Consider the following 26,568-nt stretch of genomic DNA (forward strand, 5'->3'; position numbering starts at 1 on the left):
TTAAATGGCAGACCCATCCGACGCTGAGAATTTTAAGTTATGGCCTGCACCAGTAAAAAAACACTTCATTGATGTGTTGGTGTTGGTGGAAGAAGAAGCCAATGGGAACATGCCTTCTGGGCAATTCAAGAAAAACTTTTGGACAGTTATCCAAGATGAGTTTAACTAACAAATCAGAAAACACTATTGCAAACAGCAATTAACCCAAAAATATCAATGGTTAAAGCAGAGATACCATACGTTTGCCCAACTAATTGGTCGAACTGAAATGGGATGGGATCCTGTTACTAACACCGTCACAGGTAGTGACAAGGCTTGGGCACACACAATGGCGGTGAGTGTTATACATTTAATTAATTTCCATGCCATTCATTCCGTAAACATGTAAACAATCCCATATATACCAGTGTCTCTAATCCCATGTATACCACATCTTGTCTTTTTCTAATTAAACCCTAGATGCAAAGATTTTCTTAAAAAGGGGATAGACCACTATAAGTTGCTAGGACAGCTTTTCAACACAGGCACGACAATCGGATTTTTACAAATATCCTCTGCCCAACCAGCCTTTAACAGTGATGAAGAGCGAGAATTGGATGCTGCTTTCCTCACACAGGGAGTACACGTTAGTGTTGAACCTGATAGTCCCTGCCCCCCCCCCCCCCCCTCCACAGATATGGGACAATGCAATAACCCAAAAGGAAAGTAGCTAGCTCACTTTGACATATCAACAATGAAGAAAAGGAAATGAGGGTCCATTGACAGAGTCACTGATGCTATCATGGAGTTCATGGAGATGTCAAGGAAAAGGCGTAGTGATAAAGAAAGCGAAAGCCGAAAAACTATAGAATCTGCGCCAATGCGTGATCCTTTCTCAATGGACAAGGCCATGACAATTCTGAACACTACTGACAATGTTGATGACCTCACCCTATTCAAGGTCCTTAACGAACTCCATAAGCTCGAAAGCATGGCTGCTTTCATCATGATGAAGCAGGAAAGACGATGGGGCTAGATGGATTTAGTGACTAGTTTACTCTAGGAGAGTTGGTGAAGGAAGGGGAGGAAGTGAATGGCTGCTTTTGTGGAGTTTCCTGTTTCAGTAGTTAATGTTTACTAAGCTAATGACCACTATCACCATTTTTTGTTGAGTTGCTTGTATGGTTTAGTGGGGGCACATTGTATTGTGATAAGGAACAATTATGTTATTATATTTGAACATGTATGTCAATGATCGTACTATTTGGTGGTTTGTTATGTTTATTACCTTCTCTAGTTAAGAACAGTCTGTGTTACTGACTTATTATTGTATAAAAAAAACTTGTGACTTATCTTTTAATGCACAATTTCTGTACAATTTTAGTTTTCGGCACAAAGTTACAAACTTGCACTTTTGTTTAGTTGAATCAGTAAACATAGAACCCAGAGAAAAAACAAAAATGCTAAAAATTGAAAGGTAGTGCATTCCATTTTAAGGGCCTCCAAACTAAATTCTTGGAAAGATTAATTGCAAGCACCCAAATCTTGAAAAGGTGAAAATAGCTACAATATAAGTGATTTAGAGAAAAATGTGTATCCGGGTATTAACTTGGTTACGTCATAGCCAAAAAAATCAATGTTTTTTAGCTTAATTGACTTATGCCCATGTTATTTTTTAAGCCAAATCAAAATAATTTATCCCTAATTAGCACTATTGGTGGATCCTGTTGAGAACCAAGCAGGTTGTGTTTGTAGTTGAGGTGTTGATAGGTCCCAATTCGTTTTGTATTGCATTTCAAAGACCCTATTTTGGTCGAAATAAGTGATAGCAATATTTGTTAATTACATATAATATTCTAGTAAAATGTTATTTTTGTTGAGGATACAACTCTATTAGGACGGTGGACAAGGTACCATTTCTCATAGAAATGACTCAACATTTGGCATGAGTATAAACTGCTTAGCTTATTAGGGGTGAATACTCATGGATTACCTAGCAAACCATGGCAGCTTGTTAGGGGTGAATACTAGCGGTGTAATCAAACCAAAACAGTATCGGTGGTAGTTTTTTTTAAAAAAAAAAAACACACATACCAAACACATAACTTCATATTTCTAAACACCAAAATATCTATTTGAAACACATTACCAGACACAGTTTTCTCTTTACGAATACTATATTTACGTATTTTTTACAACACTTTTTAAATCACATTTCCACATCATTTTAAATAATATTAATCAAACTCCTCTACCAAACGGGCTCTTAATTTTCCTAAAAAAAAACTTAGTTAAAACACTTTTGCAACATGCTCCCCAAATGGTACACCAAAATAATTTTTGAACAAACATCCATACATTTGTTGAGATTTTTGTTCCACAACAAAACTTTGAAAACCATTTTTTATTTGTTTCTCTCTCCACCATTCAACTATCCTCCACCTCTCTCTCTCTCTCTCAACTGAAAGCCGAAGCTGCGTTTCTCATTCGCCGCCACTCCGACCAGCTCCGCTCCATCGCTCTCTCTCCTGACCCTAACCTTCATTACCGTCTCCACATCGAGTAATGTCAATCATCTCTATTCTTCTCATTTTCCTCTCTATTTTCTTCTCTCTCTCTCTCTCTCTTTCTCTCTCAAGTTTTGCAGAGCTAATGGACGACGACCCGCCGCTTGCGCAATCGCTATTCTCCCAACCAACCGATCACCTGCGCCTCTTCGACGATGCTACTATTTGGGCTCATGTATGCACATTTTTTTGTTTTTCTTCGAGTAAAGTACACTTTTGCCCATTAAAAATTTCTAAATTTTCCATTCTCAAAAAAAAAAAAAAATCTAAAATTTTCATTTTGAATGTTTGATTTCGTTTTCATATTGATCCATTTCGTTAATAATCTGATGATGACACTTTGCATTATAAGTAGCATTGGCATTTTTTAATAGACGAGACGACCCTTATGTATTAAATAGTGTTGGAAATGGAACTCAACACGTTACGCCAGTTCACAAGCCCAAATTCCTTTGTTACAAGTAGGCCCAAACCCATTAGCTAGAAATGGCCCAGGACAGCATTAGTCTGTAGATACCGATGTTCACACTTCACACAAACCAAGCCACAAACTCCACTATCTTTCTCTTCTTTGCTTTCACTCCCGACTCCTAAGCCATTCATAGTCATGGTCATAGAATAGAGTAACAGCAATTTTTTCTTCTTCTTTTTTTGCTTTGGTTTAAGAAGAAAAATGTCAATCCTTCAAATCCAAACACTCTCAAATTCTTTGACAGGTCCAACTCCAACCAAGTTGTTCCTCCACCCAAAACCCCATAACTCTTCACTCTACTCCCAACCCATCACACCCAAAACGACCATTATTCGTATGGGAGGGGGTCCCAGAACCTACCCAGGTGGCGTATCAAAGTGGCAATGGAAGCGAATGCAGGCAAAGAAAGCCAGCCAGCTCCTCAAGGCTCGCCTCGCTCGCGAGCGCAATATTTACGAGATGCGAAAGCGAGCAGAGCTCAAGGCTGCTGTGTCAGAGCTCGAGAGGCCTTGGGAGGTTGTCGAGAGAGCCCCTAACTTGCTCTCCGTTGGCGCTGACGAACAAGTGAAAGTCTTGGCTGATAGGTTCCAAAGGCCTGGTGGGTTCGATTTGTGGACTCAGAGAGATGGGCCTCAGTTGTTTCAGACTGTGGATGAGTTACCCTCAGCTAGATTTTTCCCTAAAGGGGTTGTTCATAGTATCAAACCCTATCAAAGAAATGGTGGGTTGGATGAATTAAAGGAGGAGAAGGGTCAGAATTTATTGGACTCGGAGAGTTCGTATCGGAAAGATAGTTTGGAATTATCGGGTGTGAATAGGCAAAATGGGAAGAGAAGTAATGGGAAATTGAGGAAGAATGTGAATAGGAATAGGTTTCAGGATGTGGGTTCGAATGGTTCCAGTGGATTGGAGTCAAGGGAAGCTGGTTTTGATAGAGAACAGAGAGGAAAGGGCCCCATTGGTTCCGGTGGGTTGGAGTCAGGGAAAGCTGGTTTTGATAGAAAACAGAGAGGAAAGGGCCCCATTAGACGGAATGTTCGGGGTAATGGCTCGTTAGGGTTGAGAGATTCACAGTCTGATGATGTTTATGATATTGGTTTTGATAGAAAACATAGAGAAAAGGGCCCCATTAGACGGAATGTTAAGGGTAATGGTTTGTTAGGGTTGAGAGATTCACAGTCTGATGATGTTTATGACATGAATTTGCAAGAAGATGGAAGTTACGAATTCTAAATCAAGAATGGTCGGAATGACTTGAATTGTAAGGATAATGGAGTGGAAGTTGAGTCATTTTGAATTTAGCAGCTTCTTAACGAATTTGCTTGCTATAATTATTTAGATTATGTTGTGACTAAATTGTAAATTGAGACTTAAGTCTTTATATGTTCGCATTGTTGAATGAGAATTTAGCTCTTGGGAGTATGTGTTGCTCAGACTTGATCATCATTTGTTTGGAGTATATACTCCTCTTTGTTTGGAGTATATAAAGATCATCATTGCATTTCACGGGGGTTGTTTCCTATTCTGAAGTTTTCTTGTGTCATAATGGTTTAATTCTAGGATTGTTTTTGCAGGTAGCTGCTTTCGTTCCTCTGATGTATATGTGCATATGCACATATTATTCCTTGTTCAAAATTGGAATGCTGATGTTTTACTCACTGACACCAAGTTAAACAATCTCGGTCAGCTTGCTTATGATATGCTCGTAAGTTTTGTTATTTTATCTCCATAATATGTTTTTTCACCACTTAATGGTTTTTATTTTATAAACATTCTCTTTAAAAGGAATTGGTCATTAGATCTCACTTTCACATTTCTGCCAGGATGGTTGCGCGATATGCACCTCCAATTTCATACAACTTTCTCAATCTCATTCGTCTTTATGGTGATGAAAAAACTATCTTTGAACAGGTCTTTCTCTGCTACAGTATGCATAACTCACATATGGCTAGTCATTTTAAAATATTAAATATAATCTTTTCATTTATCAGTCCTCCATAATTATTATAAATAAAATTTATGATATAAATCTTGAAGATAGAGGAGTTGGTTTTGCATTGATATATTTGGTTTTTCAATCTTTGTAGTGTGCATAATCAAATATGGCTAGTTATATTCCGATTCTAGATGGGAATTATGTTGCCCCTCCTTATATTACTTCCTAGAGGTTGGGTCTTAGTGCAATGGCATGTGTCTTCCACCAAAAGCAAAAGAGGAGTTGGTTTTGCATTGATACATGTGGTTTTTCAATCTTTGTAGTGTGCATAATCAAATATGGCTAGTTATACTCCGATTCTAGATGGGAATTATGTTGCTCCTCCTTATATTACTTCCTAGAGGTTGGGTCTTGGTGCAATGGCATGTGTCTTCCACCAAAAGCGATAGGTGTGGGTTTGAGTCTAGGATTCAGCCTCTCCAAAACAAATTGGGGGTAAGGCTGCCTATCATGAATTCTCCTAAACCTTGCAAAAAGTGGGAGCTTTTTGGCACCAGGTACAACCTTTCCTTTTATTACTTCCTAGTTTTATAATCATTTCTTTAACAAGTCAAGTGATTGACATAAGGGTTAAAATATGATAATCATAGAGGATATGGTAGTTTTTGAGGTTCCTTTGATTCCATAAGTATTGTGACTTTCAGATGTACTTCTTATATGTGTTTGTTTTTAAACTTCTTTCCCTCACAGTATATATTATCTTATATGTAGCAGGGGTTTTTAAAATTTTTTTTTTTTATAATTATCTTGGTTCTGAGATCCATCCTCTGTAAGCATGTCCACCAGTTCCAGCTTTGCTGTCCAGAAACTCTCATGTTGTCTAGTTTATCTAGAGGTATTTATCAAATATCAGATTGTAAAATGACATAATGTGCTATGCATGTGGCATGCTGGTTTCTTTACACTCTTGTAGATTGTGAAAGCCAGTTATAAGGCTGAACAAATGAGTGGAAAAAAATTCAACTAGAATTTGTCTGGAACAGAAGTAAATAGTGCTCTAAAGTGATGCCACTGGTGCAACTTAGAGTGATTTCAAGAAAAGATCATTGCAAATTTTGTCTTAACACTACTTACTATAATAGTTTACCCTACAAGTAATAAGAACTTTATTATAAAAGAAAATGGCTAGGGCATGGTACACAGAGAATATATGAGAAATTTCACTTAGATGTTTTTAAAGGCAATATCAGCTGGACAATGGGAAAAATGAAAGTAAAACATCTTGTTCAGAAAGCAAAAATAAGCACCTTTATTCTTGTTGCTTGGAGCATTATAAGAACAGAATAATCTTAAATATTTTACATGTCTTTGATTAACAACAGAAACCAAAATGAATCATAGAGAAGATAGTAAACACCATCTCCATGTACTATTTAACGGATAGAAAAATCTGGACTTACTAATCTTAATGTGTTAAGTTACCACCCCATAAGAAATCTTTTTCCGGATTATAATTCATCCTTAATTTTTCAAGTAAAATGGATGCTCCAATTAACTAGTGAGTTAAGGTGTTGTTACATCTCTAAAATATCTATATTGAAATATCACTTACAGGATTAGAGAGATCCCTGACTTGCAGTCAAGTCAGAAAATCCTTCCATTTGATCTGAAAGTATTGATGGGAAGGAATCAGATCTTCTATTGGCATCTAGTCATTCCACTAGAACAATTAAAAAAAAAAAAAATCCATATGCAAGTCAAACTTTTTGGGACAAAGTGGGCAAAACCTGATAAAACATTTGAAATAAAATGAATAGACTTTTCTCATTGGTTGGTTTCATATTACCAGCTAAACCATTGCAATCTGTTTTCCCTCTAGTTTTATGTAAAATTCTGGTATACATATACTTTTCATGGTGTTAAATTCAAATGATAATTATATTGTTGGGAATGGTTATTAACTCACAAAAGGAAATTGTTTAGGTTGATCTTCTAATTAGTAGGCCCTGTTTCAATATTTCAATGATTTAGTTTAACTATTTCAATTTATCAATGTCTACCTTGTTTTATTTTTATTTTTATTTTAAGAATCACTTTATCAATGTTTATTTTTGTGAGTTATCCTTCAGCATTGTGGGAGGGTTTTTTATAATTGTTTTTTACTAGGACATTACAGCTTTGTGAAAATAAGCAATAGAGCAATATACGGTTTGGTAAACACTTCTTACAAACAGTTCTCAGCATAAAAATATAGCCAAAAGAATTTTGGTTTAGCTTTCCCTAGTTTAGATTACATTATACCTGTTTCTAAACTTAATGGATGCTATATGTATTGGTTTGTGAACATTAGGATAGCCACAAAAGGTGACAAATCGCTTTGAACTTTATGCAGAAACACTGCATTCTTATGAACTCCCCCCCCTCTCCCCTCTTTTTTCTCTCTCCAGATTTCATTACTTTACTCAAAGTGTGATAAATTTTTTTATTTCTGCACAGAAAATGGGAAATATATATGATGCCGTCCCTTTCTTTGGAAAAGGATTCAACAAAATCTATCCCCTAATTATGGTTATATATACCATCTTAATTGCAAGCAGGTTTTTTCATCGGGTGATTGAATAATTTGGTAATTGGAAGATATTCAAGTTTCAAAATGAATCAGATGATATGGATGCATTTGATTAGTCAGGAGTAATTATTCTGAAAAAAGGTGAGCAAATTATGACATACTGAAGTGGTTCATATATTGTTTGCTTAATTGAAAAACACTCAAAGGTGTTACGAAAATCTGGGGGAACATTATTAGCTGCAGTCTTGCAAAAGAAATATTACTTATATAAAAAGAAAAGAAGAAGAATTTTTGAAAAAAACATTAGAATTGTTCAAATATATCAGCTTTGAGTGAAAACGAAAGTTGTTAACTGTTAGTTGAGTCTTATAATAATTAAATTTGTTCCATACTTAGAACGGTCTGGGCTTGAGCAAGGACACAAAGTTGGTGAGCATGTTATTCCATTAGCAAGGAATTTCAACAATGTTACCATTGACATTGAACCTGGGAGCAATAGCGTGGTTTGTAAAATCATCAGAAAGCACTTCTGTTTCATCATTGCTTTTAACAAAGCATTCCAATGAATGATGATATTCATGCATCCTTATGTTTATACTGCCAACATGGATATTTTGACATAGCTCTTGCAAATTTGTATATTTTTTCCTCTATATTCTCATAATGAATATTTGAAATTGGTTACAGGAGAAGGTTGGCACTGAATTGAAATCAACGAAAGTGATGGAGGATGGAAAGAGAGGTCAATTACAATCTTTAAAAGAAGAGGCCCTAATTGACACAAGCAGAGAAGCCATCAACAATATGGATTTGGTTGAGAAAAATGTAACCTCCTCAACAGCTGATTCAAGCAATCTTCAAAATGTAACAGCAGGATCATCATCTAGATTTGCCTTAAAGTGGGAAGCCATGAAGACTGGTTTTCAAAACTTGAAGTTTAACATTGTTGCCAAGAGATTCATTCCTTTACGCCAGGGTCAAGAAACCAAAATCGACCGTGTTTCCTCGTCTGAATCACTTGATGAAATATTTGAGAGATTGAAACAGCCAACCATGAACCGTAGAGGTTATTACAATGATGACAATGATGATGATCATGGCTTGGACATCAGGGAGATGCGATCATCCATATAGTCTCTTACACATTAAGCAGAGCCATTATGAAAATAGGTATAATCATTTTGGGTTAATGCTCTAGAGATGTGTTTCTAGGATAGTTGAATTTTACTCTTCAACAAATTCTATTGTGACTGGATCACCCGTGGTGTAGAGAATTCTCAAGCACACACATTTTTTACTAGTTGATTGGGGGTAAATGTAAAAAGAAAATATGGCCCATGATTTGAAGAGGAGTGATTTATGGGGAACTCAGCCGGTAAGTACTGTAATTGTAAGCATGTGGTAGATTACTGCATGCATGTTGTGTACAGTCATTTATACATGTGACGTTTTTCTCCGACCTAATTTATATCTTTTTTTTTTCCAGAAAGGAAGCCATTGCAGATTTTCTTCATGCACTTGGCTTCCATCAAAGAATGATTCTGAAATGTTGCTTAATGCTTATTCATATTGTACAAGTCCCAGCCCTCACGATTATATATATAAGGGCCAAGCCCTCTTTGCAGAGTTGGAAAGTGCTAAAATTATCTTCATTAAGCGAAAAGGTTCAAGGCTGGTAAAGAGAGAAGTTCTATGAAGGGACTTTCTTTTTCTTTTTTTTTCTTTTTTTTTTGGAACCCACTTGAAATAAGCTTAAATATGATCATGTTAACAATATTTTGATATTTTTAAACAAAAAGAAGGGCAACAACGGACCAATTTTATCTAAATGGGGGGGGGGGGGAGATAATAAGCCTAACAACAAAAGTAAACTTTTTTTCGTCTTAAATCTTAAAAAAAAAAAAAGCCCATTTAGATTTTAAAAAATATTTGAAATTAACTAAAAGAAAATTCATAGTTTACATTTTACTATCAATGTAAGATCTACATTGTTTCTAAACAAATGTGTATAGTACAATTAATATTACATATTTTTGGCAAATGTGTACAATATAATTATCTACAATGTAAATCTTACACTAATTCTAAACAGATGTGTATAGTATAATTGTTTACAATGTAAATCTTACATTGATAGTACAATGTAAACATGTAATTGTCCTAAACTAATAGATAAATGTATTTTAAGCAGTAATAATTAAAATTCATTTAACAATAATTAATATGTTCATTGTATTACGAAAAAATATGTCGAATGAACCTATAGTTTATTTTTCATTTTATTGCTAGTACGTAATATAGATAAATTTGAATAAGGAAACCATGACCCCCTAAAAAATATCCTTGAGCCACTACTAATTTAACCACAGTATCATCCACATGTTCTTCTATGATATCATGAAAATGTAATAATAAATGGTGGAGTGCACGGGTGGCCTCTATAGAAATATAAAATACCTCCATTAGCATATGAAAAAGGGTTTTCTATGAATCCTGAGGATGCATTCTTATTTGGTTGTAGTCAATGAAGTCGTACATAAAAGAGAACCTCTAATGTGACAACATTGCATGTACAATTGAGTAGGCTTGGGCTGCTTGGCAACTAGAAATCATCTTGTTAGGCATGTTCAGGTCTTATAAATCCATGCATCACCTGATTTGCCCATGTACAAGCACAATGTTGGTATGTTGGGTGATGGTAAAGTTTGATGAACCCTACCCTAATGATTTTCTCTATTTCTATTAAATTTGGAGATCCACTTATGAGTAGAAATTCAAACTTGGTTGCTTCATCAACATAACAACATGGTGCTTGGTTCAACGCCGAGCTTATGTGTGACTGAAGTAGTGTCCAAACCAAGTGTCTCATCATAGGTTCATGTAAAGATACCCTAGAACAAGGAGGCCTTGTGCCCATTTTTACTTAGAAACACTAGTCTTGGCGCTTGAGTGCTTCCCAGGTTAGCTTCAAATCCACAAACATGGGACACACTTCACATGAATGGATGATAAATGGATCAAAGGATGCTTCTTTGCTAATGTTGTCTCAATAATATATGAAGTTTTATCAGTGCCAGTTTATGTGAAAGATAGGGAAACCTTAAATGGGATCTACTTTTGGATCAATGGTTACATATCCCCCATCCATTGAAATTGATCAATATGATTGGTTGGTTCACGATTCTCCTTTTCAAAGAGAATTAACTAGTAACTACCTTCTAACTACCCTACTCATAGCACGTCATAACACGTGCTTTATCTAATTATGACATTTGTTGTTTAATGTGGCAAAAGGCCAAAGCCAAATTCTCAAAAAAGAAAATAAAAGTTTCATATATAAAACAAAAAATCAATTAATATCTTAGTTTTGACAATAAAAATAATTATCGACTTATTGTAAAATTACACCTGTGTTGAAATTTTATTTTATTAAAAAAAAAAAAAAAAATCATCTTGACCCATAAGGTATGGGATAGCAGTGTTTTGTCTAGGTTGGTGACCAATTTATCTTCCCGCCCAAACCCGTCTTCTACCTTTCCTCTTTTGTGTGCACAGCAAATGGCGATGTCCTCCTTTCACAAAATGGACGATTCTCCCTCTCAACTGAAAGCCGAAGCTGCGTTTCTCATTCGCCGCCACTCCGACCAGCTCCGCTCCATCGCTCTCTCTCCTGACCCCAACCTTCATTACCCTCTCCACATCGAGTGAGTAATATCATCAATCAATCAATCAATCATCTCTATTCTTCTCATTTTCCTCTCTCTATTTCCATGTTTCTCAGTTTTGCAGAACTAATGGACGACGACCCGCCGCTTGCGCAATCGCTATTCTCCCAACCCACCGATCACCTGCGCCTCTTCGACGATGCTGCTATTTGGGCTCATGTATGCACATTTTGTCTTTTTTCGAGTAAAGTACACTTTTTGGCCATTAAAATTTCTAAATTTTCCAAAAACAATTCTAAATTTTCATTTTGATTGTTTGATTCCGTTTTCGAATTGATCTATTTCGTTAATAATCTGATGACGCTTGGCATTATATGAGTGGCATCTTTTAATAACGACCCTCATCTAGCACTTAGCGGTCATATTATCAACAGAGATAAACTTATTTGGCCGGAATACGAAGAAATAGGGTTCCCTTCTCTCACGTGAGTGTGGCTTACCTCCAGTATTTTTTTAATTGGAGGTCTCCTTTTATTTTAAACACACAATGACAAATAATAGTGGATTTTAATTTCTACATTTTATTTAGTTAATGGGTGATGTAGTAGTTTCTCATTAAAATAAAAAGAGATTTCAGTTAAAAAAGTATTGGAGGTAAACCAAATCCCTCTCACATTTGTGGTGGACCTCACTATGAATTTAATGAGTGGATTCTATCATAAATGTGAGAGGAGAGAGTACCATTCTCCGTACTCTGGGAATATCTAAAAATTACTCCACTTATATGGGTGATGTGTCTTAATTGACGATACTTATTGGGCACTGAACAGTCATATTACTAAAAGAAATAGACTTATATGGGTGACATGTCTTAATTTTAAGGGCTAAAAGTGTAATTTAATATTTTGTTTTCATATCTTTAAAAAAAAATTATTGTGTCTACTTTAGTTAGTTCGTTAAAGAAAGCTCCATTTCTTTGATTTGGCTGTGTTTTGCTTTGTGTATGTAGAAAATTGTATTGGGGGATTTGAAATTGAAAGGTCACAAAAGTGTGGTTGAGAAGAAATTCATTCATGTTCGTGTAAACATCAGCGGTTCCCCACTCGAATGCCCTGGTTTTTTTTTCCTATTCTTCTCTCTGTGATATTGGTTTTGTTTCAACTCTTTGCTTGGATAATTGTTTGTTTGATTTGTGTGTGAATGTGTTTGGATTTGGTTAGAGACTTTTCCACGCATTGGAAGTGTTCGAGTGAAGCATCGTGGGATTCTTCTCACCCTTAAAGGGACGGTGATTCGTTCTGGAGCGATCAAGATGTATGAAGGGGAGAGATGGTATATGTGCCAGAAATGCAAGCACAAGTAGGGTTTTTAATTTGGTCACTTGTGAAGCACCAATGTACATTTGTATTGCGCTATTACATTTTTAGTAGCTTAATTTTCTTGGTGTATTGTGGTGGTTATGAATAGGAATGCAGAAAAAATAGTGCAATCTATCTTGTCAACTTAGTTTCGTCTTAAACCTTGTGAAGGAAGGAGGGTTGCCTTTAAGCTATAAAGCAGGTCTGAATGACATGATACTGATCCGCCAAGAGGGTAGATTTAAGGAAACTATCGTATGACATTTCCGGGATATGCTGATAAACATATCTTCATAAATTGCCAAGTATATTTTCATTTTGTATTTCAAAATTTTCAATCAAGTAGCTTAGAATTTCAAAAAGATATTTGAAAGAGAGAACAAATATTCAGACATAACAAGTTAACATCATCTGTTGGTTTTTTCCAAACAAAGCAAAAAAGTTTTAGTATTCACATCCTTGCATGCTTGTACTATGTCTTCCTTTTTTGTCCAATCCATAATCAAGATGCCCAAAAAAAAAAAAAAATTTTGTTAAATTGTTGAGTATTTAGCTGTTTCCAATCTGGAACCTCTGTGTGTTCCAGCCATATCCCCTGCATAGCCCACCATATCCTGTGCATGACCAGGCATTTCCCTTAATGAAAAATTTATTTGTGGCTCATGGCACATATGATGCATGTTGGGTGCATTTCATGTAAGTGCCAGTGTCCTCCAAGTTTCTGAGACTGCCATGTCACATCTAGGGCCTTACAGCAATCTGAACAACTTCAAACTCCAGCAGATATGGACTGCATAATTTTGAAATCCATAATTACGCAGTCAGTCACATTTCCTCAAAATTTTCTGAATGACATATTATAGTCACTGACATTCTTTACCTAGGGGTATTGATCTGTATCTTTGAGACTAGCATTCCTGTCATAATCTACTCGGAGATACCTGTTTTATGCCAATTGTAGTTCGCACTTAATTTTTACCTTCTTACGGTTGACGATGTTTGCAGGTTCCTAGTTTATCCTGAGCTGGAAGCTAGAAACTCAATATCGCTACCTTCATATTGCCCTTCTCTGGTATATATTTTACTCAATTTCTGGTTATATCTCACATTATTTTAACTGTGTCATATGAAAAGTTTGAAGACAACATAAGTGGTGGTAGCAACAATCGGATGGTCTCATACATTTTTATGTAATATGATAAAAGTATCACTTATAGTATGTGCTTAAGCTATTTGCAAAATTTTTATAAGTGCAGTTGCATTTTAGGATGCATTCTTGATCTTCATGTGCATTAAGATGAGAATTTTATGAATTGAGGCATGAGATCTTTTTATTTTTTTCTACTTTATTATCATTTTGATGGATTTAATATATTTTTTGTATCATATATTTTACCTTCTTATGTTTTGCAACAAGACTTTTTTTTGATAGGTAATAACAAATTTATTGATAATAGAAGTATAATGGATTTACGATAGTAAATTCACTGCACTGAAAAAAATACAAACCAATCAAAAAGAAAGACTAGTAGAATTAAGAAAATCAAACAAAGAATGACAATGTGTAAACCCCCAAATACGGGACCACTCAAACAAAGTCCTAAGCAGCAAAGACTTCACACAATCTACAAGTCTCTCAGTTTCCTCAAAAGTTCGGGCATTGCGTTCCTTCCAAATTAACCACATAAGACACGCTGAAACCATATTCCACACATTTGAAGTGTGACTCCCCAACCAATTCCACCATGCAGAGAGAAGAGAAACAACTTTCTACGGCATCACCCACTGAACCCCAAACAAACGAAGGACTTCACTCCACAAGGTATGAGCATACTTACAATGGATCAATAAGTGATCCACAGTTTCCTCTTCACATCGACAAAGGCAGCACCAATTAACAAGAGGTAAATGCTTCTTAACAAGGTTGTCTATAGTAAGAATCCCACCCCTAGCAGCTGTCCATAAAAAGAAAGCCACCCTTTTAGGGACCTTAACACACCAAATGCTCTTCCAAGGAAAAGACACCAATGGGGCTGCTAGCAATGAGAAATAGAAAGAGCGCACATCAAAAACACCACTACGATTCAATTGCCATATCATGGTGTCATCACCCCCTCTAGGTAGCTTGGATGAGATATGCGCAAAAAAATCATAAAAGATCCCTGTCTCCCAATCCTGAAAAGCACGACGGAAACGTAAGTTCCAGCTTCTACCACCCCCATCCGGTGCATAGTCAACCATATTAGAAATCATAGCTGACTTATCCATAGCAATAGCAAACATAGCCGGATATAAATCCTTCAGGGCAGTAGGGCTACTCCAAGGGTCATACCAAAATCTGATACGAAAACCCTCACCCGCTGCATACAACACATGACCAAAAAGCTCTCAACCCCCTTCCTAATGTTCTTCCACATACCACATCCATGCGTCCCTCTAACAACTCTAGTACACCATCCCCCATTGGCCTCCCCATATTTGGAAGCTATAACTTGCCTCCATAAATGTGTGACCTCATTCCCAAATCGCCATAGCCACTTCCCAAGCAAAGCTTGGTTAAATAGCCCAATCTTCCGGATCCCCAAGCCACCTACCTCCACGGGCCACACAACTTTCTCCCAAGCAACAAGTGAGAATTTAAAAACATCATTAGATCTCCCCCAAAGGAAATTCCTCTGAATCCTCTCTAATCTGTCCGCCACATGTTGTGGAATAGTGAACAAAGATAAATAATATGTAGGAAGACTTGATAGGGTACTCTTCAATAAAGTAAGTTTACCCCCTTTTGACAAATATAACTGTTTCCAACCTGCAAGCCTTTTTTCCATCCGTTCAATGATAGGGTTCCATATTGAGGAATCCGTATAATGTGCCCCCAAAGGCATACCCAAATAAGACATGGGTAAACAGCCTATCTTACAACATAAAATACGAGCTAAGGCATCCAAATTTCCAACCTCACCAACCGGCACAATCTCACTCTTACCAACATTTACTTTCAGTCCTGTGATAGCTTCAAAGAAAATTAGAACCATACGAATATGTAATAATTGTTCCTCGGATGCATCACAAAAGGAATAGTATCATCAGCAAACAAAAGGTGAGAGATTTGCAAACCACCACTTGCATTGGGACTTGCTTGGAAACCACTGAGAAAGCCTCCATCTTCTATCCTTTTCAACAATCTACTCAATACCTCCATTACGAATAAGAATAGGAGTGGAGATAAAGGATCCCCTTGGCGAAGATTACGAGAACTGCCAAAGAAACCAACTAAAGACCCATTAACAAGCACTGAAAAACGGGCAGTAGAAATACACATCTTCATCATCTCCCCCACTTCTCCCCAAAACCCATCCTCTCCATAAGGTAAAATAAGGCACTCCAACTCACATGATCATAAGCCTTCTCACTATCCAATTTAATAATCACACCCGGAACACCACTCTTTAATCTACTATCCAAGCATTCATTTGCGATTAGAACAGAGTCAAGAATCTGTCTTCCCCCAACAAAAGAATTTTGGGAATTAGAAATAAGTTTATCAAAAACACAACGAAGTCTATGTGCCAAAACCTTAGAAAGTAGCTTGTACAAACTACCCACAAGGCTGATAGGGCGAAAATCTCTAATATTGACTGCACTAAGCTTCCTGGGTATCAAACACAAAAATGTGGCATTGAGAGATTTTTCAAAGATGCATTCTTTGTGGAAGTCTGTAAAAAAAGCCAAGATCTCCTTCTCAAGAACACACCAGCATTTTTGGAAGAAAGCCATAGTAAAGCCATCTGGACCGGGGGCCTTATCACCCTTAGCCTCCCGAAGGGCTGCAATGATCTCCTCTTTCTCAAACTCCATTTCTAAAGTAACCCTATCAGTTTCATCCAGATTTGCAAACTCTAAACCATCAATAGTGGGCTGCCAAGATTTGGTCTCCTGGTACAAAGACTTGTAAAAACCCACCACTTGATCCTAAATGGCAGACTCATCCTCATACAAAATGCCCTCAACCTCCACAGCCCTCATTGCATTTGTACGTCTATGAGAATTAGCAAGCCTATGAAAAAACTCAGTATTATTATCCCCTTCTTTTAAGTACAGAGCCTTCGATTTCTGCCTCCAAGAAATCTCCTCCAAAGAAGCTAAATACTCAATTTCAGCCTTTATCTCAAGTCTTCTTGCACTATCTGCCGATGACAAAGATTGCATCCCTTCTCTCAAGTCTAAGTCCAAAAGCTCAGCCAGCAAGCATTTTTTCCTAAAAGACACATCCCCAAAAACATGTTTGTTCCAATGCTTCAAGTCTCCCTTAAGAGCCTTCAATTTGCAAGCTAGAACATAACTAGGAGACCCCACAAAATGGTAACCGTTCCACCAACCTCGCACAAGATCCACAAATCCCTCCACCTTAAGCCACATATTCTCAAATTTGAAAGAAGTCTTTCCCCTTGACATTCCACCTGCCTCCACTAGAAGAGGACAATGGTCCGAAATCACTCGAGGAAGAGGCCTTTGAGTCACATCCAAAAAGTGATCCTCCCAATCAGCGGATACCAGCACTCTATCAATTCTAGACATAGAAGGGTTCTCTGAGTCACGGAACCATGTATACTCGCCCCCCACCAAAGGTATATCAACCAAAAAATTCCTCTCAATAAAGTTCGAGAATTTGAACATGGCTGGACTAAAAGAAGTGCAACCAAGACGCTCTGCTGGGTATCTGATGATATTAAAATCACCAAAAACACATCAAGCTGCACTCCACCTCCCTCTCACACTATCAAGTTCAGTCCACAAAAGATCCCTAAGACCATCAGCATTCGGACCATACACCCCTGTACATATCCAATCAAAACCATCTACCACACCCTTAAACAAAATAGAAACAGAAAAGCACCCAACCAGAACATCCATTTTTTTATATACCCTCGTGTCCCAAGCCAAAATAACTCCCCCTGCTGTATGAGTGGCATCCAAAGCTACCCAATCAACAAAAGGACTACTCCAAAGACTTTTCACAACAGCAGAAGCAACAAGACATTATTTGGCTCTTTGTTATATGTCTAGTTTTTCTTATCTAGTTGTTCTTTTGGAGTTGATAGTTGATCAATTGTCTTCAATCTCAGAGTTCGAGACCCTGTGAAGGCATGAAGTTCAAGGAATTAGAAGATTCTATAATACGCCATGATTATCAGGAAATCAAAATCCAAGAAAGCACACAAGTGTTGGGTGTTGGGGCGATTCCTCGTTCAATTCCCGTCATATTGAAGGACGATCTTGTTGACATTGTTAAAGCTGGAGGTGAGAAATTTTGGGAAGCTCTATTTTTCAATTTTTTAAGAATTTACTTCCTAGCATTACCTTGAGCAAAAACTTCCTAACAAATATCAAATTTTATGCTTATACTAGCTGTTGAATCATGCCATTCTTTGAACATATTATATGGTTTAGATTATCTAATTTTTTGGGGGAGGGGAGGTTTGTGTGGTAATTACTTCTTGTCACAGATGATGTAATCGTTACTGGGATTTTAACTGCGAAGTGGTCTCCAGACTTAAAAGATGTGCGTTGTGACCTTGATCCCATACTAATTGCTAATCATGCGAGGTAAGTCTTATAGTTCTTATTGAATTAAATCGTCAAAAGATTTAATACTACTTATGGAGAATTGGGAGGCTTCTATCCACCAATTTTTTTATTTAGAAGTAAAGGTGAAAGAAGATTAGGAAAAGGTGCATTTTTGGCTTGTTAAACAATGCATGATTCTGGTGCTTTTGCTGCCGAATTCTGTGCTTAGTGTCATATATTTTGTTTATAGCCAGTTCCAAGCCCAAAAAAAAGAGGGTGGTCTTGGTGGGTTGATGGCCAACATAAAATTTAGTCACTTTATTATGAAAAAAATAGTCAATTGTTCTGGAACTCTATGCAATGAAAAGCTACAACACTTGTCCTTTTTTGTTTTTCTGTTAAAGTTTAGCTTTTCATTTTTTTAGAAGAACCAATGAGCTGAAGTCAGAAGTTGATATACCTGATGATGTTATTATGAAATTCAAGCAGTTCTGGTCAGATTTCCATGATTCCCCATTAAAAGGTAAAAATTGTTGATCGTATACTTATCTTATGAATTAATATGCAACTGAAGAGTTTATTTTTCGGGACCGTCAATATTTCATTTGAAGAAAATAGTTTATATTTCTTATTCATTCTGTGTATATTTCTTGAAGTTTAGCTTTCTTATTTTGCATGATTCTCCAAGAACCTTATAGCTCAACTAGCACCTTTTGGTGTTTTCAATGGATATGTCTAGGCTTCACATCCCTCCTCCCCCAACTATTGAATTATCAATAAAAAAAAATATTTTGCAAAATTTACAATGTTGTTATTTAGTATAACTTAAAATCTGTTTAATGTTTACTCAGGGAGAAATGCCATCCTTCGAGGTATTTGCCCACAAATTTTTGGACTCTTCACTGTCAAGCTTGCAGGTTTGCTGTCATCCCATACAACATCTAATACTTATTTATCTGTTTTATACTTTCAAACTGTATTGCATTGTTTGGGTTCAAAATTTTCAGAGTAAAAACTTTGTGTAATTTGGTAATAAAAAAATGTAAATTGATGTGTCTTATTGTTCTGTTTTTTTTTTCCCTAAATCTTAGTATGATCATCAATTCCTACTTATCACATTTACCTTTTCATTCTTCAATTTAGTTGCGTTAACACTTATTGGGGGTGTGCAACATGTTGATGCTTCTGGGACAAAGGTTCGAGGAGAGTCTCATTTGCTTCTGGTTGGTGATCCAGGTAGCAGTTTTAATTTTTTGTTACTTTTTACTTCTATTTTGAATTATATGATACTCTTCATTCTCTCTCTCTCTCTTGCTCTGCACACACACAAGTTTGTCTGTGTTTCTATACTCCATCTGCTTATGGAGATGTTGATAGGATGAATAAGAGGGATCCATACAAGTTGTTGAAAATTGCAAGATAAATATTAAGTAAACATTACTAGATATATCTCACAGGTACTGGGAAGTCTCAGTTCTTAAAGTTTGCTGCAAAATTGAGCAACCGATCTGTTATCACGACTGGGTTAGGAAGCACCAGTGCTGGATTGACTGTCACTGCAGTCAAGGATGGAGGTAAACATTCAGCTAAATTCTACCTTAAACCTTCTTTTGGAGGTTGGACAATATCTGCTACAAATATTTTGTTCCATTAATTTCTTCTTCATTTATTCTGACATTATTCTTGTGGTTTAACTTCTTTATCCCTCTTCTATTTTTTTATAATTAGAATTGTACTATTTGTTAGAATAATGATTAAATGATTAAATTACATTCTCCTTAGAGTTTAAGCTTTTGGGACAAGGGGTAGTTTATCATTGTATTAAATTAGGTGGTCCCAAGTTCGAACCTTGTCTCCACTATACCTCCCATTTAAAAAGTTGAAAATCTCACAAGTTGAGACACACTTATTGAGGGAGAGTCTAGGCCCACACGTGATGGCGAATATTAGAATATTGGTTGAATAATTAGATTCACCCTTTCTTAATAACTTAAACTTCTGGGACAAGCTGTAGTTTGTCACTATAGATTGTAGTTTGTCACTATAGAAAGTACTTGTACACAAATGTAGAGCAGATGCTTCTAAGTGGAAGCTGTGACAGTACCAGACGCTATTATTGACATGCTATTCTGATTTACCTGGACACATGTTGAAACCACCTTCAGTCTTTCATTGGATATTAAAGTGACTTTTGACATTGTTCCTTTCTCTTGTATGTCGTTTTACCCCCCTTCTATTATTTCTTATATTCAAAACTTGGTGTCCAAAGTTATATGTTTAAAAGTTCCTGTGTTTGAACCTTGGGGTTATCCTATTGTTCAGGTTGCATGTCTATAATTTGATTCTGTTTAATGATGTTCAAAGGCTGTATGAATAGTATTCATGAACAGTAGCACAAGAAAGAGATAAAGAAAAGAGAGGAGATTCGGGGTCTATATAATTTTGTTATTGTACTAAAAAAATATGGAGTTAATCAATAAAAATATTGAGTGTTGTGAGCCTCCTAGTAGAACTAGGACTTCTACTTTGATTAGTAAACCAAATCCTATTTGAATTGAATCAAAGCCCACACATAAAGACCCATAAACTAAAAATGACATACTTATTAATACAAGAAAATCCAAGGCCCAAGTCCAACAGAATTACTAAAATATATTTGAGTCTAAAATAACCAAATAAAACATAACATTAAATATAAAAACCTAGTTAACTAACATGGACACCTAGGAAGCACAGGTGCGGATGTGGGTACGGTGCGGTGACATGGCAATTTTTGAAAAAATAGGATACGGGTGCGGCAAGATACGTTTATTAATAAATTATTAAATATATTTTTATTTATATTTTCTACATATTGCTAAGTATATATATATATTTTTTTCATATAATGGTAAACATATACTAATTTAAGAACATTAGTAGGTAATAAAGTGAGAGATGGAGGGAGTCTGAGGGAGAGTTGGAGAGAACAAGAGAGACTTTGAGATTATTTTAGGGTTATTTCTTTAAAGTAGGTTGTCAAAACGGTGTGTTGTAATGAAATATTTTACTTTTATTTATTTATATTATTTTATTTTAACAGTTGTTTCGGCCCATATCAGGCCGATTCGAGGTCTGTTTCGGCCTGTTTTGGATTGAATTGGACCGATTTGGGGCCTGCTTTGGCGCGTTTCGGACCGAATTGGAGTATCGGCCCAAATCAGACCGTATCGGGCTAAATCGGAAACGAAAAAAAAGAGTTCAGCCACGGATGCATGTGCAGCCATGTCCATGGCCGCACAGCGTGTCTGTGCATATCCGACTTGCGTGCATCGGCCCAATTGGCGCACCCTTGCTTCCTAGATGGACACTTATTCTTGGGTTTTGTCTTAATCTTAGGCTTCCAAAGAGGGTATTGCTTCTCCAATCACTATGATTGCATCATCAATCCAAATATGGTATATATGGCCTGTACATATTTGGATTGTATAAGTTGGTTTTTCATCAGAAACAGATGTTTTAGAAAGTTAGAATTCTTCAAATTTCTGAATTTTCAATGAATATGAAACATGGATCGTGGTTGTTATTTATATGTATTTTATGGCTTTGATATTTATCAAACTAAACATTAGCATAGTATCTACTTAAAACATTTAGTTATGTTTTAGTAGATCCCTATTGTGTATTAGATCATTAAATTTTTGAGAATTTACATTATCTGTATTAATATCATTATCCATATCTATATTGGTGCTTAATATTCCTATATTTGTTTTACATTAATAAACCATGTTTATCAAATTCCTAGGGGAGTGGATGTTAGAAGCTGGAGCCCTTGTTCTTGCAGATGGAGGGATTTGTTGCATAGACGAATTTGATAGGTAAGAAGCGATGCCAAGAAAGAACTCCGTTTTAGCTTTTATCTGTTTGGTGCTCAACTTCACTGGTTCACTATGTTTCTTTTTCATACTCTAGTGTCAGATTTTTCCTTGTGTTAGCTTATCATCTTAATGATTATAAGGATAAGGATCATGTCCAAAATGTATTTGCATTTTCTTTGTATGTATAACTCTGATAAATCTAATTTTAAAAAGTGACTCTTGGTCAATGAGACTATTTATGAAAAAGGCAGTGATTGGAGCAATCTCAGATTTGGAAGTTTGATAGCCTTTGATTGTAGGATTGCTGCTTGTGTTGGGTCTGTTGGTTTAACTTTGGTAATTTGACTACAGTAGTGACTAGTGAGATAACAATGTTGTGAAATGTAGCTAAATTTGGCAACTGCAAAACAACTAAAAACTATTAGGAGAGATGCATAAAAACCATCAAAGTCCAGGGTAACTTCCCTTCCACAGTATTCATGTGTGCTTACTCTAAGCATCTCTGTGTCTCTTTCTCTTATGCAAAGCATGTCAACAAGAAGGGGCTAAGTGGGCCTGTTGGCATATTCTTTCTATTTGAATGATTATAGTCCATGTGGTGGTGATTTGCTCTTTAAGATATTAGAATTCAGAAAATTTTTGGAAATTTTTTATAAAAATAAGTTCATAGTTCTTTTTTTATTTTAAAAGTTTATGGGAAGACATTTGATTTCTATCCTTATCTCCTTTGAATTCACCTAGGAATTTAGAAACTTATTATTTTGAAGAAACTTGGGTTGCATTTAGTTTCAAAGGGCTGTAATCTCTTAAGATATTTCTATTTGGTTTAGGCCAAACACAGCTTGTGATCATAGTTGGTAGTTAAGAGAAAAGATAAAAATGCAAGAAAATCTTTGTATATTTGAGTATGTGGAATCAAATTATTTTACAGGACATAATGATATAGGTGTTAATGTGTGTGAAGCCTCATATACACAGTTGGCTCATGTCCTACTAGCTTAAGTTTTTGGGCCAATTGGTTCTCCAACATCAAGTAACTTTAGGTCTTTGTCCTTTGCATTTTATTCTCTTTTAAGATTATACTAGCAGTATATCCAAACTATGTTATAGAAAGCGCTATTCTAATTTCTACCTCAGGGTAGGAACAAAAGCCTTAATACTTTAGTTGCACTCATTCTTTTCTTGATTATGATACCGGCGGCTACAAAAGATGCATGTGCGCTTCAGTTTAAATGAAATCTCTCTCCTAAACTCACTTGTAAACAATTGGAGCATGAAAATTTGCCTTTAAATGACTTTTAGTGGCATGTGTAACATGCAAATTGGACATGAAGTAGTATTTCTAGTGACAAGCAAAGCTGTATAGACCAAGATGACTTTTGGTTCTGATTCTTTGGATTTGCCAAGAAACTAACTTAAGTTTTGCTTGACAGCATGAGAGAACACGACAGGTCAACTATACATGAAGCCATGGAGCAGCAGACCATAAGTGTTGCCAAGGTAGAATATCTTGTTTTTAGTTAATGTAATAATTATCAAAGCCTCTATGTCAATTGTGGTTAACTAGTCCTTTAATAATTGATATCATATTTGGCATCCATCTAAGCTTGAATTACGTCTGTTTTCCTTGATGTAATCATGATCTAGTTCAAGCATGAGTACCTGCCATTCAATTCCTGCATGGGGTTTTCTAAGAGTATTGACAACACATGAATAATTTCATCTCTATTAATTGTCACTGTGGAATTTTATAGAGAACTACTGCCATGCCTGGTTGATGCATGGGTTTATCATTATATGTGAACTACAAAATATTTCAATAATATACTTGAATTTGAATGATAAGATAAGCACTAAAAAAAATCCCTTTAGCTTACGTGGTGAAAGGACATATAAAACCAAAAACTATAATAGATTAAAAACTAATTTGGAATAAATAATGAAACTTCTTTTAAATCTCCTGGAAATTTTGGTACAATAGTTAATCAGAGAAATATTTTAAATTTTTGAAAACTGTGGTAATGAATTTTAATCGGACTAGTATTTTTAAACTTCTTGAATGTCACTTAAAGCCAACTATGTTAATAATTTTAATTAAATTATAATGTGCCATATGACGTGTAACACTTATGTTGAGTCATATGGTGTAACGACAACATGTAGGACATAACTTTTATTATGTAGCATATGATTTAGCTCTGTCCTTTCTATGCATTAAACATTATGTAGAATATACGTTAATAAGGTATAACAATCCTCACAATGTCTTGATTAGTTTTATTGCTTGTGAGTCAAACAAATGCACAAACGAATGTGAATTATCTTTCACTTACAAGTCTTTTATAACATCTTGTTATATATCTTCTTCAACATTTACATAAAGTAGGTTGAACCTTGAAGATTTAATTCAAGAACTTTGGATACATTAGTTAAATTTACTTGCTTCATATCCTGTTCTGAGATTCAGTGTGTTGATTAAGAAGGCCCAATTGCTAGAAGCTTCCTAAAGGCTTTGGCAACACTGCCTTTGGGTGTTATGAATTCTAAAAAGGTTTTACAAATCTAGTACCTGCTGTTGGAGAGCATGTGGATTTTATCTGTACATAATGTTCCCATAGTTATTTGTTAGTCCCTAAAAGTTTCATTATTTTAAAAGTTAAAGTTGTATAAACTCTTCTTAAGGTGAGATATGCTTTCTTGTGTTGAGATATGACATTTGTCTCCTTTTCATTTTTAAGCTGGAATTAGTGAATTAGAACTTAGAAGTTTGTGTGCGGAAACTTCTATTAGGATCTTTTGCCATGTCCTCAAGACTCAACATTCTTGGACATGTTGAGGTCATGTTTGGGACTGTGCACAAGCTTTTAGATGTCGTACATGCTGACATATGATATTCAGGGCTAATATATGACAATTCAGGTTAAACAGGCCTGAGTACCTGAGAATGCACTTTCCTTTCTATTGAAAAAATTATATAATAATTAAGAACATTATAAAAAGATAGGAGAGGAAAGACAAGTAGGATACCATTAAATACTAGAATGTAATGTCTTGATTAAAGATAAAATGTCTATTAATCGCATGTCCTATTAATATTTGTTCTGATGGTGTGTAATAATATCGTATGTGGCCCCTTGTCTATGTCCTTACAATGTGGCCATTTGTTCTACTTTATCGTTTTACACTTTCTTAAAAATTCTTCAAGATAAATATCAGTTCTTTCTTAATCTATGATTATTTTATTTGAAGGTTCTTTATCTATGATTATTGATTAATTTGTATCTTGCTCTATTGGATGCTTGGTAGAAGCCTGGCTACTCAATGACATTCTCACTCTCTCCAGGCTGGTCTTGTAACGACTCTCAGCACTAGAACAATCGTTTTTGGTGCAACGAATCCTAAGGGACATTACGATCCTGATCAATGTATCACTTTCATTCAGAGTATATGATAGTTTGATTTACTATTGAGATAACTGTTGATTCTGGAAGTTATAGACTAGCTTTATAATGAGACAGCTAATGAGCTATGAATTTTAATTTTATTGCATCATTTGCCTTGAGGTAAATACAGAATATAACATACATGGTCTTCTTAAGTCTTGGTTCTTTTTGAACAGGCTTTCTCTAAAGTTTCCATCATTCTCATTTTCATTTTCCTTAACCTGATCTAGCTCTGTCTGTCAATACAACACTCTCTGGACCCTTATTAAGCAGGTTTGATATAGTCCTGGTCCTCTTGGATACAAAGAATCCTGAATGGGATGCAGTTGTTTCTTCTCACATTCTTGCTGAGGTAATCTGCTCCTGAGATCATGTAACTACTTCTGTGGTGTTATCAAGCATTTAATTGAATACAAATTTTGACTTTTATGAAAGTAATGTGCAGGGTGAATCAGAAAAAAGCAAGCATGATGAAGATCTAGCAAATATCTGGCCACTTCCTATGCTTCAGAGGTAAAATTACTTAAGAGAATTAGCAACCAATACCTTAGTTTTATGCCCTGTTTATTTTTATTTGAAAGAGGAGCTAGTTTGAATACAAAAAATTAATTTTTGTGTAGAAAGAAGTTCAATTATTATTATTATTATTTTGGTAAGTAAGATAATTTCATTTGAAAGAGGAGCTAGTTTTTTTTTTTTTGATAGAAAGAGGAGCTAGTTTGAATACCCAAAGTGTGCATTGGACCATTCCTAAATAAGAGATATTTAAGAGATCTAAGCCAAGGTAGTCATCCAATCCATTGAAGATCCTATTACAGATTGCTTAAGAACATGCTTTGGGTGACACCCTCAAAGGTTCTATTGTTCCTATGATGAAGTTCTTGTAACTGTTCCTTTAGCTCCTTAAGTTCAGTTGGTGCCATCCGATATGGTGCTTTCGAAATAGGAGAAGTTCCAGGGAGCAAATCAATAGAGAATTCAATCTCCCTATCTATAGGTATCCCTGGTAGGTCTTTAGGAAAGACATCAGGAAACTCCCTTACAACAGGGATATCATCCAACTTCAATACATCTTTCCTAGTGTCCACCACATTAGCTAGGTACCCTTGGCATCCTTTCCGTAAAAGACGTTTAGCTCGAAGGGCTGATAT

At 35.8% G+C, this 26,568-nt stretch overlaps 2 protein-coding genes and 1 long non-coding RNA gene across 6 annotated transcripts in view; all 3 read left to right on the forward strand.

Annotated features, from left to right (window-relative positions):
• Window positions 1-3,077: 3,077 nt before the first annotated feature.
• LOC115968128 lies at window positions 3,078-4,685 on the forward strand. Its single transcript, XM_031087394.1, has 2 exons — window positions 3,078-4,279; window positions 4,593-4,685. The coding sequence occupies exon 1, from the start codon at window positions 3,220-3,222 to the stop codon at window positions 4,249-4,251; it is 1,032 nt and encodes a 343-aa protein (XP_030943254.1). The 5' UTR covers window positions 3,078-3,219; the 3' UTR covers window positions 4,252-4,279; window positions 4,593-4,685.
• Window positions 4,686-5,517: 832 nt separating this feature from the next.
• LOC115968129 lies at window positions 5,518-8,978 on the forward strand. The gene is made up of 2 exons (XR_004086667.1): window positions 5,518-7,664; window positions 8,211-8,978. It is a non-coding gene; the product is annotated as an uncharacterized LOC115968129 (long non-coding RNA).
• Window positions 8,979-11,001: 2,023 nt separating this feature from the next.
• Window positions 11,002-26,568, forward strand: part of LOC115968127 (probable DNA helicase MCM9) — a 28,767-nt gene continuing 13,200 nt past the window's right edge. For 2 of the 4 annotated variants that reach the window (XR_004086666.1, XM_031087391.1), the window contains exons 1-16: window positions 11,005-11,227; window positions 11,305-11,407; window positions 12,198-12,303; window positions 12,409-12,547; window positions 13,552-13,618; window positions 17,673-17,847; window positions 18,054-18,153; window positions 18,540-18,637; window positions 18,966-19,031; window positions 19,258-19,350; window positions 19,572-19,688; window positions 21,902-21,974; window positions 23,408-23,474; window positions 25,318-25,399; window positions 25,648-25,769; window positions 25,863-25,930. Coding sequence is in view for 3 of the 4 variants with exons in the window: in XM_031087391.1 (XP_030943251.1) it covers window positions 11,082-11,227; window positions 11,305-11,407; window positions 12,198-12,303; window positions 12,409-12,547; window positions 13,552-13,618; window positions 17,673-17,847; window positions 18,054-18,153; window positions 18,540-18,637; window positions 18,966-19,031; window positions 19,258-19,350; window positions 19,572-19,688; window positions 21,902-21,974; window positions 23,408-23,474; window positions 25,318-25,399; window positions 25,648-25,769; window positions 25,863-25,930 (1,622 nt within the window). In the remaining variant the exon portion in view is untranslated. Of the gene's footprint in view, window positions 11,228-11,304; window positions 11,408-12,197; window positions 12,304-12,408; window positions 12,548-13,551; window positions 13,619-17,672; window positions 17,848-18,053; window positions 18,154-18,539; window positions 18,638-18,965; window positions 19,032-19,257; window positions 19,351-19,571; window positions 19,689-21,901; window positions 21,975-23,407; window positions 23,475-25,317; window positions 25,400-25,647; window positions 25,770-25,862; window positions 25,931-26,568 lie in introns of all 4 variants that reach the window. The other 2 variants (XM_031087392.1, XM_031087393.1) reach the window with 2 other exon arrangements.

This window comes from Quercus lobata, chromosome 11 (genome assembly GCF_001633185.2).
Source record: "Quercus lobata isolate SW786 chromosome 11, ValleyOak3.0 Primary Assembly, whole genome shotgun sequence".
Lineage (NCBI taxonomy): Eukaryota > Viridiplantae > Streptophyta > Magnoliopsida > Fagales > Fagaceae > Quercus > Quercus lobata.